We start from the raw sequence: 15,967 nt of genomic DNA, 5'->3' as shown, positions 1-15,967 counted from the left end.
ATTCTCTTAAAGAAATAAATTCACAGGAGAAAATGATGTTGAGCATTGGGGCAGAGCCGCTCCTTCCAGTTCATCGATCCTTTGAACTTACAAATTCAACGGATAATCACTTCAACGTCATTCAAGATTTTTCCATCCTAGGACCGGCGGTTGTGGATGAATTGGATAAGCGCATTAGGCTCTCTCTAGGGTCTTGTGGTTCTCGTAAGTCACATGTTAATGGTGCGGCAGAGCTATTGCTTTATTTACGCGAGAATCCTTCAGTGAAAATTCCTAAACCTACTGCAGCTTCAGCTATTTTAAGTAGAAACCGTAGGTGCCTCTTATTGCTGATCACACACTCACTGTTGTATCCTTCTAACGATATCTCTGACATTTCAAATGATAATAGTGCCCTGGGCAATGACGTAGGGCCTCTAAACTTGTCATTCTCCCCGGTAGCTAATGGTGATGTACCAGTAGCAAAGGATGAGAGTGTGTACGATTCCCTTCACTCTAGTAAAAAAGAAAACATTTCTCCGATGACCAATGGTAAAAACGTTTTCGATATTGCAGAAGGGTCGTTTTCGTTTCCAGTAATTATTAGGATCTTGGACTTACTCGATAAAGGGCATGATGTGACACACTTGGAAATTAGAGAAATCAAGTGTTCCATAGCGGACATAATGTCCAAAATCTTTTGTATCAAAGGTTTCATACTAGCAAGAGAAACCTGTAGACAATTGGACAATGCAGTCCGCAAAGATCTTAAACACAATATCTCCACTCCTCTTAATCTCTTGCCTCAATCTTCTGCTTCTAACCAACTAACTCAGATTAATCCATCTGATTTTGGACTTGAGAAGGCTCCCCCTGTTACAAGATGAGCTAGTGATTTGCAAACTGATCAAGTTGCTCATTCAAGCATATTGCCTAATATGGAATCCTTTATGGCTTCTGTTGTTTGTATCTCACAGGAAATGAGAGACATCATACAGGACATGAAGGATATCAAGGCACAAATCCACTCTCGCCTTCTAGAGGAAAGATCCCATCATAATCATAGGAACTCTGACTAGCACTTTAGTAAAAGTGTGCCAACTTGTGAAGCCACCCCATTAGGCCCTCAGCTCTTACTGATATTATTGATGTCAGTGGCTGTGGATGTTTCTACTGATCCCTTAGCCTTACCTACTGAAGACGTCATTATTGATCTGACTCAGCTATCTGCGGAAAGCCAACTCCACTTACAGCCTAAAGAATCAAATCTCACTTCTACTATCCCCGCTCACTCATGTCAAGATCTACCCTCTTAACCTTTTATTGATGCCCCATTAAAAGCATCACAAATCAAAATGGGGTCAACCAACATTGGTGGGGTAGTACTTTTTGGTGACCCTTTGTTTACTTCAATATCCAAACCTGAAACATCACAATCTATTGTTTCGAATTGTTTTCTGAGCTTAGGCTACAAACATGTAACATCTGGTTGTGGTTCCTCTCTGACTAAGCAAGTGGTTCCAACTCAGGTTTTTAATGACATCTTAAACCTGAAGCCACCCACCAGGCCCTATGCCGAGGTGTGTGGCACATGTGTTGCTCTGACCCCTCCTGCGAAGATTCCAAATTTGCCACTTTCATCTTCCCAAGTGACGGCCAAACCAATTTTGACTTTGGCCCCTCCTGCGACCACTTAAAATTTGTCACTTTCATCTTCCCAAGTGATGGCCAAACCAATTTTGACTTTGGCCCCTTCTGTGACTACTCCAAATCTGTCAGTCTCATCTTCCCAAGTGACGGTCAATCCAATTATGATTTCAAATAAAGAAATGGATGTGCCTGTTCAGGTTGGTGCTTCAATATGCACCACCTCAGCTACATTTGTTGGCACTGAACCACAATTTGCCTTACTTACGCAATTGAGACAAGCATTGTATGATGGTTCCGTTACGGAGGATACCATAGGTGCCATCATCTCGGGTTCAGTTTAAGGGTTCATGTTCTACTGGATCAGCTCTTAGTGTCATCTCTGCTCCAATTCAAACTAATAATGATGGGTTAGAAACCTCCATAATATCGATGCATCCTCCTAATTAAGGTCCAATGGATACAGTCCCCTTGTCTTGCACCATGCCTCTTTCAAAACATGCTGTCAAAGAAAGGTTAGAGCCCTCAGTTATGTCAAACTCACGAGCAAATTCTAAATTAATAGACCATACAATTCCACATAATTCTACTTCTCCTAGTGAGAATATATGCTCTCCTGTTTTAGGTTGGGCAGGAGATCCTGCCAGGCTGGGGCATGCTCCCATGAATCGTCCATTTATTCTCAAGGCTATTGGCCATATGCCTGCACTACGAAATCTGATTTCAAGAGATTTCATAAGAATATCTTTAACTCGTGAAAACAATCACAGGATGCTTAGTTACTTTTCATCTTTCATCATTCAGAAATTGTTATGGTCTCATAGGTCTGATTTATGTGATGTGGGCTTAGAACTGCACTCCTTTGCATCTGAAATGGATGCTGTTGAATTCCTGAATTATCAATATCCAAAGATAGAAAAGGAGGGAAGTTGTTCACTAGAAAAATCAGATGTGAACAAAGATGGTGCACCTAATATTGCACAAATTCTTACTATGGCGGGGTCCATAAAGATTTGGTCTTGGGTGGGGCCTTTGATGACATCACTACTCTCTCTCAACCCAGGATCAAAGGGCACATAGCCTAATTTGTGCTCTCATTTTACTATACTTTCATGGAACTCGTGTGGGTTTTTCAATCTGGTCAGCTATTTTGATTCACTACATTTTTCATCTCGTCCATCTGTGATTATGATACAGGAGACTATGAAAATGGCCTGTTTTGCACTGAATGAATATGAAATGTTCTGTGTTAGTGCTACTAAGATCATGTTGGGTCGACCATCAGGAGGTTTAGCAATCGGTATTAGCATTGCTTTGAGATGTTGCAGTAGGTTGATCTCCACATCTGATCACCTCATGGCGATCTTACTTGATTTGCATGGGAATCTGCCCTGGTCACTCATATTGATAAATCTTTATTGGAACCCCTGTAAAATTTCGCAGGAAATGCTGCTCACTGAGTTTGATTTAATTCTAGAACATGTTGTTCTGTATTATCCCTCTGCTGAGATTATTATCGGAGGAGATTTCAACTCTGAATATATTCATAGTAAACCTTTGAAAATTGGAGGCAACAGAGCTGTTCTGAAATCACCTTCAGCAGCTAGGGGGATGAAGTGGATTTCATATCTGACTGAATGGGATATTGGTATTGTACACTTCAATGGGACAGGTCCTTTCAATACATGGTCAAGAGGTGACGTAAAATCACTGATAGATTATTTCTGGACCTCGAATCCAATTATCCACTCAGTTGCGGAGCTGACAATTCTGCCCACATATCTTAGTGATCATGCACCTATCCAACTTACCCTTGCATATTCGATCCCGCGCCATGCGATTAACCCTAAATTGGAACATTTAGAGATGCATAGACCTGCACTATCCTTACGTTGGAATTCCAGCACATGTCTCCATATTTCATCCTTAGTATCACAACATACAAAGCTCTTAATACAATCAGTATTGGGTGCTCACTCTCTGATATGTTCTGAAAACGCGGTCTCTGAAATGGTTACAAAAATCATAGCCTATAAGATTGATGTTCGAAAAAACATAAAATGTATATAACGGAAGAAACATCCCTTTGATCCAAGAATCAAAATGTTAAAATGTTACAAAAATAGAGACCTCAGAATAATATCAACACTGGATATCCCTGTGCAGGTATATCTAATTCAAAAGAGGTCCATTATACAGTCTTATAAAAATAGGTTGAAATGCTTGTATATTGAGAACTACAATGAAGAGAATCTAGAGATGGTAAAACATATTTGCTCCTATGACACCAGAGAAATCTGGAAGTTACTAAGAGAAAGAACTGTATATAAACCCACTCATTGTTCCCAGATCTCTGCTGATACATGGGTGGAATACACTCAAAACAAATGTAGTTTTCCTTCTAAATTTAAGGATATTGGTCCATACTTTATCTCAATGTCCACCCTTGATATCATGTGGACTATAAACCATTTAAATCCGTCTAGAGTGGCTGGCCCAGATGGTGTTCCTTCTTGTCTATATAAAACTGATCCTATCTTATGGGCTACTGTATTGAAAACCAAATTTGTCCTCATTTTGGCCAATGGCACGGTACCTGAATCATGGGTCCAATCGATTATAGTCCCAATCTTTAAAAAAGGAGACCCTGCTTTTCCAGAAAATGATCAGCCAATTGCACTTACCGATGCTGCCGCTAAAATATTCTCTATAATAATCTTACATCTTTTAGAAAAACATATAGCTGTCCATGATCTTTATTCAAGGTTTCAAATCGGTGTCCGTAAAGGAATGAGTACCTCACTAAATGTGACAGTTATGGCTCACCTTCTGGCTAAAACAAAAATTTGTGGTGCAAATCCGGTCCATTTAGCCTTAATTGATATGACTACAGCTTTTGATACTGTCATCAAGGAGGATTTATGGCGCAAAATGACAAGCTTTGGGATGCCAAAAGGAAATAACATCATGGATTATGAAGCTACGTATAGGTACCTCATTTATAATCAGAACTTTGCAAGAAGGTGCAACAACCATCCGCATTCCAACTTAAATTGGATTAAAACAGGGTTGGACTTTGGCTGCAACCCTTTTTGACCTCTACCTCAGTGATTTGGACCCTCTATGGGCTTCTCCAGAGATGTATGTGGCTAGATTCGGCTCAATTCAATTACATTGGCTTGCTTTTGCGGATGACGTCATCCTTTTTGACGCCACCCAGTATGGCCTCCAAAGGAAACTAGAGTCGTTTTCAAAATTTGACAGACAACATAATTTGAGTCTGAATGTTGAGAAAACAAAGATGCTTATATTTGTGACAGGGAAAAAAAATCAAACATTTTACTTGGACGATTGAAAATGTACCGATTGAGATATGCATGACTATGACCTATTTAGGTCATACTGTGAGCAATCTGTCATCCCTTAAAACACTGGTCGGACATATTGAATGAAAAAATCCACCCTTTACTCTTGCAAATGAAGCTAATCTTTAACAAATTTTATAAGTACTCAATATTGCCGCTTATCGAATTTTGAACAAAGAAAGTGGAAGTGATTATCCTATACTGTACAGACTTATGTGTATCTGATATCTATGAATGCGTAAACAGGCTACAAGGACGTCTCTTGAAAACCACACTACATTTGGTGTTGTATATACCTAATATTGTGATTCACTACGAATTTGGTCTCCTATCCTTGGCAAGTCATCTAAAATGGCGATCATTATGCACTGATGCTAAGATTTTGGAACCTGCTAAGAACTCCTTGTATCAAGTCCTTAATATAAAAGCCTCACAAAATGGCCTGAAATCACTTACCACATTTATTAAACCCATGAATGATATACTTTTAGACATGGATGTTACACAATTAGATCTAACGTGTCGTCCAGGCTATGTAAAAAAGAAATTATATGAAAAAGATTGGATCATCTCTACTTACTTGTTAAGTACATATAACACGTTTAAGGAATATGCTAAATAGCACAAGAAGAGTGTCTCATAGTAATTATATTATTTCCTTTCCTTGTCGATCAACCCGAGATTTATATATATATTTTAAACTTAACCAATTACATACACGGGAGCGCACGTTACACTGGTTGGACACGAATGGTATTAGTTCCACCACGACATGCAGATTCCCTAACTGTAATGGGCCAATTGAATCTCTTAAAAATCTTATTTTGGAATGCGCACATTTTACGGTGAAACGAATGATATATTTGAACAAATTTGTGAATCCTGCATTTGTGGATTCCTACGACCAATTATGGGCCAGAATGATGTTAGGAATCCATAAACCACTGATCTTTGCCCTTACTCAGTTGCTCCATACTATTGAAATTGAGCTAAAAATGTGCATAAATAACATCGAGATGACAATGAGCCACACCAATAATGAAGACAAATGGTTACTACTTTGAAAATCATAGGCATCCGAATTTGTGTGAAAAGGTTAATTTTAACTCCTTAACTGAATGGTGAAATTTATCTGTGGGAGAGGATGTGTAGGCATCAGTGTCCTAGTGAGTGGCCCGTGGGCTGTGATTGCAGCAGGGCTGTTGCAGGATTCTGCTTCTGTTTAGAGGAGGGGACAGATGAGCATCAGGTATCCACACTTAAAGCCGCTGCCCAAGGCAGATGTGGGGATGGCTTGGGAGGATTAGGCAAACCTGGAACCTGTACTGTGGAGTAGGAGAGTCCGTCAAATAAAAAGCGCCGGACCACGCCCAGAGAACACTGTTTCCAAGAATAGGGGATGAATACAAATAAACTCAGCAACTAAGTTACAGCAATGCATTTCGGCCTGAATAAAGATAGTTGCACTACAGTGCTTGTGACACGTGCACATGTTACAAAAAAAGAAAGTGCTGAAGCAGCCTGTATGAAAAAAAGTACCTTCTGCACATGGACTTTTCTAACCGCCGTGAATATTTTTGGCTGAATGATTCCCCGAAAATAAATATTCAGTGAAAGAGCATTGGTTGCGCTGAGGAGATTTCATGAGTTCCATTTAATGATGGCTTTTTATAGGCTACATTCATTCTCCAAATGTATCAATGCTCTGCCTGAATATGGCCACCAGGATTTAAGTACCTGCGGTATAATAATTGTTCACATACTGAAATGCTGCATCCTACATGTAGCTCATTCCTAGTGACATACACTGGACTCCTCATTATATGTTTGAAAGAGAAAAAAGAAATTGCAACAGTCCTTTAAAAATCAACGAATAAATGCTTGAGATTGGTTGAAATGTGCAGTATTTATTTTAAACAAACAGATCTGCTGGGTTGCAGAAAATAAAAAAAGGAAAGATCAATGTTCCTCTTAGGGGACCAATCTTGATAAAGTGTTGGAGTCCAAACTCATGAAGGCCCTCTACAGGCCCAATCAATACGCCAAGCCAAGCGATTCCATACCCTAATATGCCCATCGTGTTTTCAGAGCCTACTGCAAAGCAGATTTTATATTCTAAAATGGCCAAATGAACACCTAGATCACTTTAAAACAGCATTGCTGGAGATTTCAGGAAGTGCAATAAATGGGTTGTCAAAGAATTGTTTAGTAACCGCGTGTTCCGAGTACTGATAGGGAAATGTCAGGAATCATCTTGGCAATATGCCGTAGAAACTGTGGATGGGAAGTATTTGGATGTTAACAAGCCACATTTAGCACACAGGTTGTGCGTACAATTTAGAGATTGGAAGCTGGGGCTAAGTGGCCATCGCCTCTTGAACATTTTGAGTTTTTGTGACCTAAGTGCTTAGATATAAGCAGAGTGAAGTTGAGAAAATGCTTAAATAAACACAACATCTCCAGTCTTCGGGCAGCTATGATGTTGGGTATATCATCAATATGTTTTGATGGAATGTTTGCTGTTTGAACACATTTATTTAAAGCATGGTTGTGAAAGGGAAAAAGAGAAAAATTGAAATCCATCGTTCAAGCTGAACTCATCCGACAAAGCAAACTTTGCTAAAGTATGACTGTGTAGGTGGCGTTGAAGGATTTTAAGCTAAGGATGATTTGATGTACCCAAATGGATGAGCATGAATTACAGATTAGTAATGATTATAATTGGTTTGTAACTTGTTTTGAAGAGATGTGGTTTTAAGAAGTTTTATTAATTTATTGTATATGTTTTTTGTGCTTTTATGGCTTTTGCTGAAAAAAAGATACAGAACGACATTCTTAAATGTTGCATTTTATTTATAGTGATATATTAGTTCCTTGCACTGGAGTTTGTTATAAAAGCTAAATGGAGAGCAATGCTGATGAGTCTCGAACCCAGCATGCATGGCTGCTCGCTTCCCCAGGCAAGGGTTCTCACCTCTAGTTCACTAGTGCTGTGGTTATTATAGCATACAATAGAGAGCATCTGTGCCTCAGAACAGTGCACATGTGTATGTTGTGGACAGAGAATGCATGAGCAGGCAAGATGACCTCGGTAAACTGGAAATTAGGCACCTACTGGTGAAATAATAAGCATATCACAAGGGTGTATAATCTGAGTCTTGAAGGGATTTTTGAATGAAAGTAGTGGTTCATATGTTTTGATGATACTGTTGCTTTGGAAGAGAAAAATAGTTATATGTCCAAATATCCCTGTTAGGTATAGCATATCGTCAGTGCTGTGTTCCACCATACCACCAAAACAACATGCTTACAGTAAAACGGGAGAATGTTCACTTTCTTTTCAGTCTAAATTCGGATCAGATAGACATTGTGCAAATCATCATGACCTCCCCTAATTACATCAAGCCCACCGTCATGTATCGATCAAAGGATTTTGATTCCCTGACTGGTTGGTTCAAACCTCCTTAGATATCATGCTGAAGCGCATTCAGTGGTATTTCTCTCAACCTCATTATGTGTGGTCTGCTGCCACTTTTCTCTTTACTACATTCTGTAAGATTGGCTAATGTTAAAATTCAAATTAGCACCCTGAAAGGGCGAGTCAGCCAATCAGCGACCCCAGAACAGCAGCTTTATCTTTCATTATAAGCACAATCTCTGAGCTTGCTGGTAGTCATTCTTCTTGATCCCCGCCTCTCCTGTGAACACACTTGTTCTCCATTGTTGGCTTCTTCCTGGATTCCCTCCTATGCTGCCCCAAGCACCATACACTGATTGGTAACAAAGCATCTCTTACCTGAAGGGGCTCCATGCACCCTGCTTCGCGTGGACATGTGTCTTCTTGTTTTCTGTTTGCCACCATGAAAATAGGAAAGGGCTGGTTTTCTCCGAAATTAGCTCCCTTTTCTTTTTTACCAGATGGTCATCTCATTTTGTAGTTGCACGCTTATGCTAATGGAAATATTGACTGCCATGGAGGGCAGTACCAGTCGTTAATGGCACCGTCCGCTTTCGCTAAAGCACATCGCTTCACTCAGACCTACCTCAGGCAGAAGGCCACTAGTGGTCAATGCTGCCCTCAAAGGCAACCATTATTACTTAATAAAGTTGTATCATTAAAATGCATCTCACACTTTGTGGTATTGTAGGTGCTATCAACATTTACAACACTCAGGGCCTCATTACGACCCAGGCGGTCCGGAAATAACGGTGGCGGTAAACCCGCTATTGTGCAGGTAAGCGCACGTTACCAGGCATTGTCTATCCCATTGACATCTCTTGTTTAAGTACTTTTTTAACCTCGATCCGGGTTAATTCTCCGTTACACTTTTTCACAGATCATCATCTGCGCATTGAGACTTGTAGTGCACAAGTGCACTGTATTTGTTTTGCCTGAGTTCCTATCCCTACAAACCGCCCACTGAAGAAAGCGCATTGCCAGCACGCTGTGCCTGACAGCTCGCGCACCTTAACTGCTAAGCGTATACCACAAGGTATTTTTTTCATCAGCTAACACTTTAGTTGTGGATAGTATTGTATCACACTTATATCGTATGCTCTAGAGTGCTTTGCTGACTCTTGATGAACGTTGAACAGAAGTTACACAGTGTTTAACGTGAATTAACCCCAAATATATCAGGCTTCCACGCCGTTCGAATATTTTCTCCAGCACTTGCCACTCCTCTTGTACACTCCACAGGTACTACATTTCTTCTAGTGCCTAGGGTTGAACTTACCTTTCATCATAGTTTGATTTCTACTCACTTGCTCCTCATTTTTGTTGCAGCTGTGTCTTCTTCTTGACTACAGCAAACTTTATTTCCCGTGGAGGATCTACACATCGCTTGATTCACCACCAAGGATCTCTATCTGCAACCGATGCCCTCGAACACTTTGCTTACTGGTAATTATACTTTCTTATATCTTGTCCTATATGGCTACTTTACCTACCTACATTCTTTCTAAACACTTTTGAACAACGACTTCTCTTGCACTGGACTAGAAACGTCTCTCTGAACCTCTTGTCTTCCCCTCACCCTGAATTTAATGGGGAATGAATGTGCCCTTGTGGTACTAGATTAATTACAATTTCTCTGACAATGTAGTCTGTTCTGGCTCACAGATGAGACTGAAATGTACAGCATGAGTTTAATGAATTACCTCAAGGTATAAAAGACTTGTACAAACGTTCTCCCCTTTGTTTTTTTCCTTTTGTATGAAGAATTCAATTTTGGCCATATGAAGAAGAGGAAAGTATCCTCGAAACGCGTCGCCACATGAATTGGATTCCACCATTGTTTCAAATTTATTGTGACCTACTATTGCACTGCTTTGCTTCTTGAATTTGTAAATGTTTCTCCTTTTGAAATATTATGTATTTGACACTTTAGATATAAACTTTTGCTATAAAAACACACAACTGAACTTTGGTTTATATGTTTTTTGTATTAATATGAGAAAACAGTAGTGGACTTAGTCCAAACATCCTAAAGTGTGCAGGGGACGGGAGGGTTCCCTTGTTGAATCCTCATTCCAATTGTCTCTTGTTTGTAGGGGTCTTGTGCCATGGCCTCAGTTCCTCCCCCGCACCTAAAATTAATCTACAGCATCTCTTAAATGTATGCTTCATTGCCATTTAATTTGAGGTGTGCATCAATAAGCAACCTTTTTCCGGTGTTTCCATGATCCCCATTTCCATCGAGTCCCATAGGACTCAATGGGAATGGGGATTTACACCATTCCGCCTCCGTGATTCCCGGAAAACCGGGGTTGTAATGCCCCCGTAATTCCGGGAATCACGGAGGCGGAATGGTAATACGAGTCTGGCGTTAACCAGGCGGTTTTACTGCCTCGGTTAACGCCGGACTCGTAATGAGGCCCTCAGACTTCACGCTTGTGTTATATACCAATAGAACACCTTGATTGCTTAATAACATCAAACACTGGTAACTGATTCCTATCCTTAAAGTGTAATTTATTCGAGGGAATGCTGGTGATGTAACAAACAGCTGGTTATCATCTACCTGCCCATGTGTAATGGTTCACTATATTTTCGCTTCACATATATTGATTTGAGCTAACCTCTGCAGTGCTCTACAAGGAACTAATCATATACCAGAAACATTAGATCATTGGTAGATTCTATGATGAAGAAATTCAAAGGTAAGATTCTGTATCTTTAGCCTGTAAGATCTGTAGCCTTGGTGTAAAGCGCTCTATAAATAAATCAATCAATCAATCAATCAATCTTTTCTGAGATACTTACTCGGCCCTTGGACGCCATGCTGGCTGTTCTTCTTCTCCCCCGTACTTGATTGGCTCGAATTGCAGGAGTCATAGTTTGACAGCGTACTGGAAGGCGACCCCATATCATAATGTGGTTGAGGAGCCGACATGGTAGTGTTCGGAGAAGACATGCCAGAATCTGGCTGCTTGAACTCCATATCTGCAGAAGGGTCTCGAGAAAGGACTCTGTGTTCCACACTCTAGAAATCAGAAAAACAGGATCAGTGTGTATTTGGCAGGCATTTCGTTTTTTCTCAATGCGTAACATTCAATGTCAGAAGATCATTCTTTGTTTATTCCTGAATGCGTTGTCCCATTTAGATGTCTAAGGCAGTAACAGCTGTATCATGAATACGACATGCATTTCTGACTCATCAACTCCAAGCACTTCTGGAGGAGAAACATGGTTGAGAGGCATAGAATTATTCCATAACCCACTTGCTTGCCAAGTCCAACCTTTGTCAATGAGACCATATTGGCAAGGTCATGGTGTCTCCAGAACTGAGATGAGTACATTGTTTTTAGGTGTCCTCCAACTTCACTTAAACGTCCTTCAAGGTAAGTCAAAAATGTAAGTACCAGAAAAATACGTTTAAATTACTTCTGTAGCTTCATCACAGAGCATACAATATGAATGGTTGGTGCTCTTAAAATTCCCTTTTTTATTGAGCTTGCTTATGTCAGGGAATCAGGTAACAGTGCCATTCAAATTGCAGCTTATACAGAACATAGCTGAAAGATACCCCTTTGACATCAGAAAACAAGATCAACCCCAGCCTGTGCTTAAAGCCTTACTATACACAGCAATTGCTTATAGAACCAGATGTAGGTGTTATTCTTGAATTATAAGGCTTGTCGGAGGTCTGATTCTCACTAAGTTCAAAAACAGGTAGTAAAATAAAGAACTAGTACCCCGGAATTTTAGAAGTGGAATGTCCCACTGCATGTCTGAATACCACCCTACACAATCCGTTAGAGACAATGTAGTAGAGTAATCTGTGTAATCTGAAGACCACCCTCTTCAACCAAGGTTTTCTTTAATGATGTGGTGCTTAAGGTTCTATATGAGTCTGTCAGTGATATAAATGGCTTATTAATACGCTTTTTACAGGAAGAAACCTCTGTACCTCTCTAGCCTTTGTACAGGAGGGTAAACGGGCACATCACCATCATTGTTTTAACTCCTAACATTATACTTCTGGCATAAGTACCAGGCTTGACTGCATATATTGGACTCGTTCTTCTCCACTGTAAAGCTTCAGCTTGTCAGCATCAAGTGAGCTACACAAATGCACAACCGTGACATAACAGCTCCCGCATGCATGGTGTTGGCTTTACGGTCATCTCAAACATCTAAAACCATAACCACCAACCCTGTCACTTAAACCAAAGATCTGCTAATAAATGAAAACACAATTTTACTCTACTTGAAGTATCGTGCATGATGTTTGTGGCCCTCGACTGGCCCATGCCAACCGCAATGAGTGGAGGTGGGACATCTCTCAGATCCACATCAAACTTCATGCAACTAACTGCTTCATACCTTTGCCTCACAGTACACCTTTGTCTTCAACTCCAGTTTATTTGTGCACCCCTGATGAAAATAGGGGACTAATCTACTGGGGTCAACAGGCGATGGGTCTTTTGAAATGATCATGGATTAGTGGTTAAGGCACAGCAAGCACGGGCAAATTCTCAAGAAAGGTGACCCGTTATTTCCTTCAATAAATCACTATCTTTCAGTGTTAAAAATAACTCAAACCAGCAGGTAGGGTTGCTGGTGGTGGAGGAGAAGGACTGAACCCAGAACTGCCCCCAAGAGTGACACAATCGTGGAGACAGGCAAAGAAAAATATGATGATCTAAAATTATATTTTGTAAAGAATTGTCATCAAAAGAAACTATTTTGTGTGACTGGATGGCAATTTTGAGAGAGAATTTTGAAGTCAGTGTATAAGGTTGTGGGTTTAACTTTTGTCTTCTCTTCTTTATAAGAGTATGAATGCATTATACAGAGATTCTGCTTTTCTTACTTAGTGGAAACCTTCCATTATCAAGACATGCCTTTATTCTAAAGAAGAGGAGGATGGAGATGTGTGCAGTAGGCAACACAGTGGTGATTCCCAAGTCAACAGCATGTTTAATCAAGTGGTGCACGTGGGCTGGGGCAGTATTGCATTTGTACCTGTTGCTATCAAGTGTCATTAGGAGACTGGGTGAATCGGTGCCCAGCCTCTATTCACCCTAACACCATACATATACCTTGGGAGGACGCGGTCAGAGCATTCTGTAATTGTTTCCTATCTGACATCCAGGTACCTGGTTCAGTAGAGCCCAAGTACCTTGTACAAAAACATTGGAAGGTTTATGAGCCTGTCTGGATCCATATCCAGCACTCTGACATAGTAGAACTCTCTGGGGGTCTGAGAATATTTGCACATTTGGAATTCTGGAGGTCTATGTCCTATTCCTGGCAATTATATCTTCCCAGTGCCCTCAGATGGGGTGCAGGACCTACACACATCTGGAGTTATTTCACTACCTAGGCCACCACTGGGGTGAGTAGTGAGTATGGAGTACATCCCTCAATGGCCATGATCTTCTCAAGGTATACTCCTGACATTCAGATCTTCTCAGTGCCCCATAGTGCATGCAACTAGCAGTTGTGCTCGTCATCCCTTTATGGGGTGAATCCAAGCAGACAATGCTGTTTTTACCGTCTACTGCCATCAGCCTGTGCCACATTGATGACTCTGCCATGCTCAGTCTACACTTTCCAACCGTTGCAAAAGTCTCTTGTGCTGAAAGCATGAATGGCAACTTAATGTCAATGCAAGAAGGAGGCCTTCTCAGTGAGGCCTAGCAGACCAATGCCAGATTTGAATGCCAGGAGTCCTGAGCATGTTAACGCTTCTTTAATGTCCTGGCTAGATTCTTCTGGACATATTTATTTTCTGTGTGGGTGGCATCTGAGGCCCTGTGGTGTTGAGATTTCAGAACAGAATAACCTGGCTGGGACACCTATCATCGGTCTGGGATGTGCTACCTAGAAGGAACAGAAAGGTCTTATTTGTTAGGATTTCCAAAAGTAAGATGATGTGCCTTTCCAGATGTTGTGTTGAGTGCTTTCTAACTTTTTCATTACAGCTCCAATTATAACGAGTTGTTTAGAGGCCTATGTGCTCTTGTACAATGTTTTTTCTTCTGGCGAAGGAATGGTGGCCTTCTTGCTATATCATCGAGGATGTGGGTTGGGGAGATATTTAAGCCTGAACTCCCGGTGGATGTCACCATGTCTATTCTGCCCATTTTGGTACGTTATGCAAATGTCATGCAAAAAACAGTAATATAATATCAAGCGTATAACAGATACATCTATGTTTATAAGTTAAGATGTATGATAACAATTGAAAAAGTTGAGTCAAATCAACTAAAACAATTTTACTCCAATAAAAAAAAATAAGGACAGTAAATAACTTCCTCAGTGCAAGATAGACGTTTCACTAAATCATTAAGTTGGCTGATTCAAGAAAGAAATGAGCATTCATTGGCCTCTTCACGTAGGCAATAACTTGACCACCCCTGAAGTGCTTTATGTTTTTCCAATAGGACAGATCTTCCTACAAGGAGTAACTGAGAGCTTTACAGCAAACATGTATTGTAATAGGAGCCCTCGCAACCAGCTGTATATAAAACAGTACGGTGCAGGGGGTCCAGCAGGGAAAAGATTACAGAAACCATGATGTGATAGGGAGGAAAACTGGCAGCATGTCGTTGAAACGGGACCTTGTACAACTATGTTTTATATCACGCACATTTACAATTCGAGGAAAGGAGTGGTAAAGTGATCTTCCCAAGGATCGGACCCATGGCCTCTATGTCCCAAGTTCAGAATCTTGCCTTTTCATTGGTGACTGGAGCAGTGAGTAAAAAATAAACGAAAAAAAGAAACGTTTGACATGATATAACGTACAAAACACCATTGACTGTTCCCTTATTCGCCCCATCGCCCCCATTAGTCCCCTTCTGTGTTTTGACACAGCCTAAGAGCCTTCGGGGCTACACAATGAACCCACATGTTAGCAGTAAGTGCCTTCATCCTCCATTTCAGTGCATGTCTTCCCTGCTCCTCCCCTCAGCATGTTGAACCGGTTGGCTTCATGGCAATTCAGTACACATCGGCTTCTTAATGGCTCTCCTTAACGGTACATGTCACCTTGATATGGAAAGCTTAGCCTTCACTGTAGGCTTAGAGCCAAATGTTGCATGGGGGGGTCTAAGCGTGTGTGGGGGGGGGGGGTTTGGGGTGTGTGTCCAGGGGGGATTAGAGGGGGGGAGGGTAAAGCTGGGTAAAGTGATTGGCTGCCTTTATCTTGCACAATGTGAGGGTAAATCATGCATTAGGCCTGATCTGAATATCTGAGTACCTGATCACGCAAATTTGCTGTGCCGTGCGTGGTCCACATTAGGAAAACCCACATTGCAAAGGCTCCTCAGTCACAATTTAAGGGAAGATCTGGAAGCAGCAGGTAAGTATGAAAACACCTGATCTCCCTGTTATTGTGGAGAAAGAAACGTGTTGCTTAGGAATTGGGAAGCAAAATGGATCACCCTCTAGATCTACTAAGAGTAAGCATGCTGAAGGCATATATTATTATTTGTATTATTATTATTATTTATTATTATTAATA

The 15,967-nt window shown here is 40.7% G+C and overlaps 1 protein-coding gene across 8 annotated transcripts in view; it reads right to left on the bottom strand.

Moving 5' to 3' along the window:
- The window catches only part of ESPN (espin), a 1,343,653-nt gene that overhangs the window by 777,046 nt on the left and 550,640 nt on the right, over positions 1-15,967 (bottom strand). For all 8 annotated transcript variants that reach the window (XM_069610300.1, XM_069610294.1, XM_069610295.1 and 5 more), the window contains one exon: positions 11,257-11,476. In XM_069610300.1, the coding sequence (XP_069466401.1) occupies positions 11,257-11,476 (220 nt within the window). The remainder of the gene's footprint in view (positions 1-11,256; positions 11,477-15,967) is intronic.

This window comes from Ambystoma mexicanum, chromosome 8 (assembly GCF_040938575.1).
Source record: "Ambystoma mexicanum isolate Mex_15411 chromosome 8, UKY_AmexF1_1, whole genome shotgun sequence".
NCBI classification, from domain to species: Eukaryota; Metazoa; Chordata; class Amphibia; order Caudata; family Ambystomatidae; genus Ambystoma; species Ambystoma mexicanum.
This window is presented reverse-complemented; position numbering and strand designations above follow the sequence as displayed.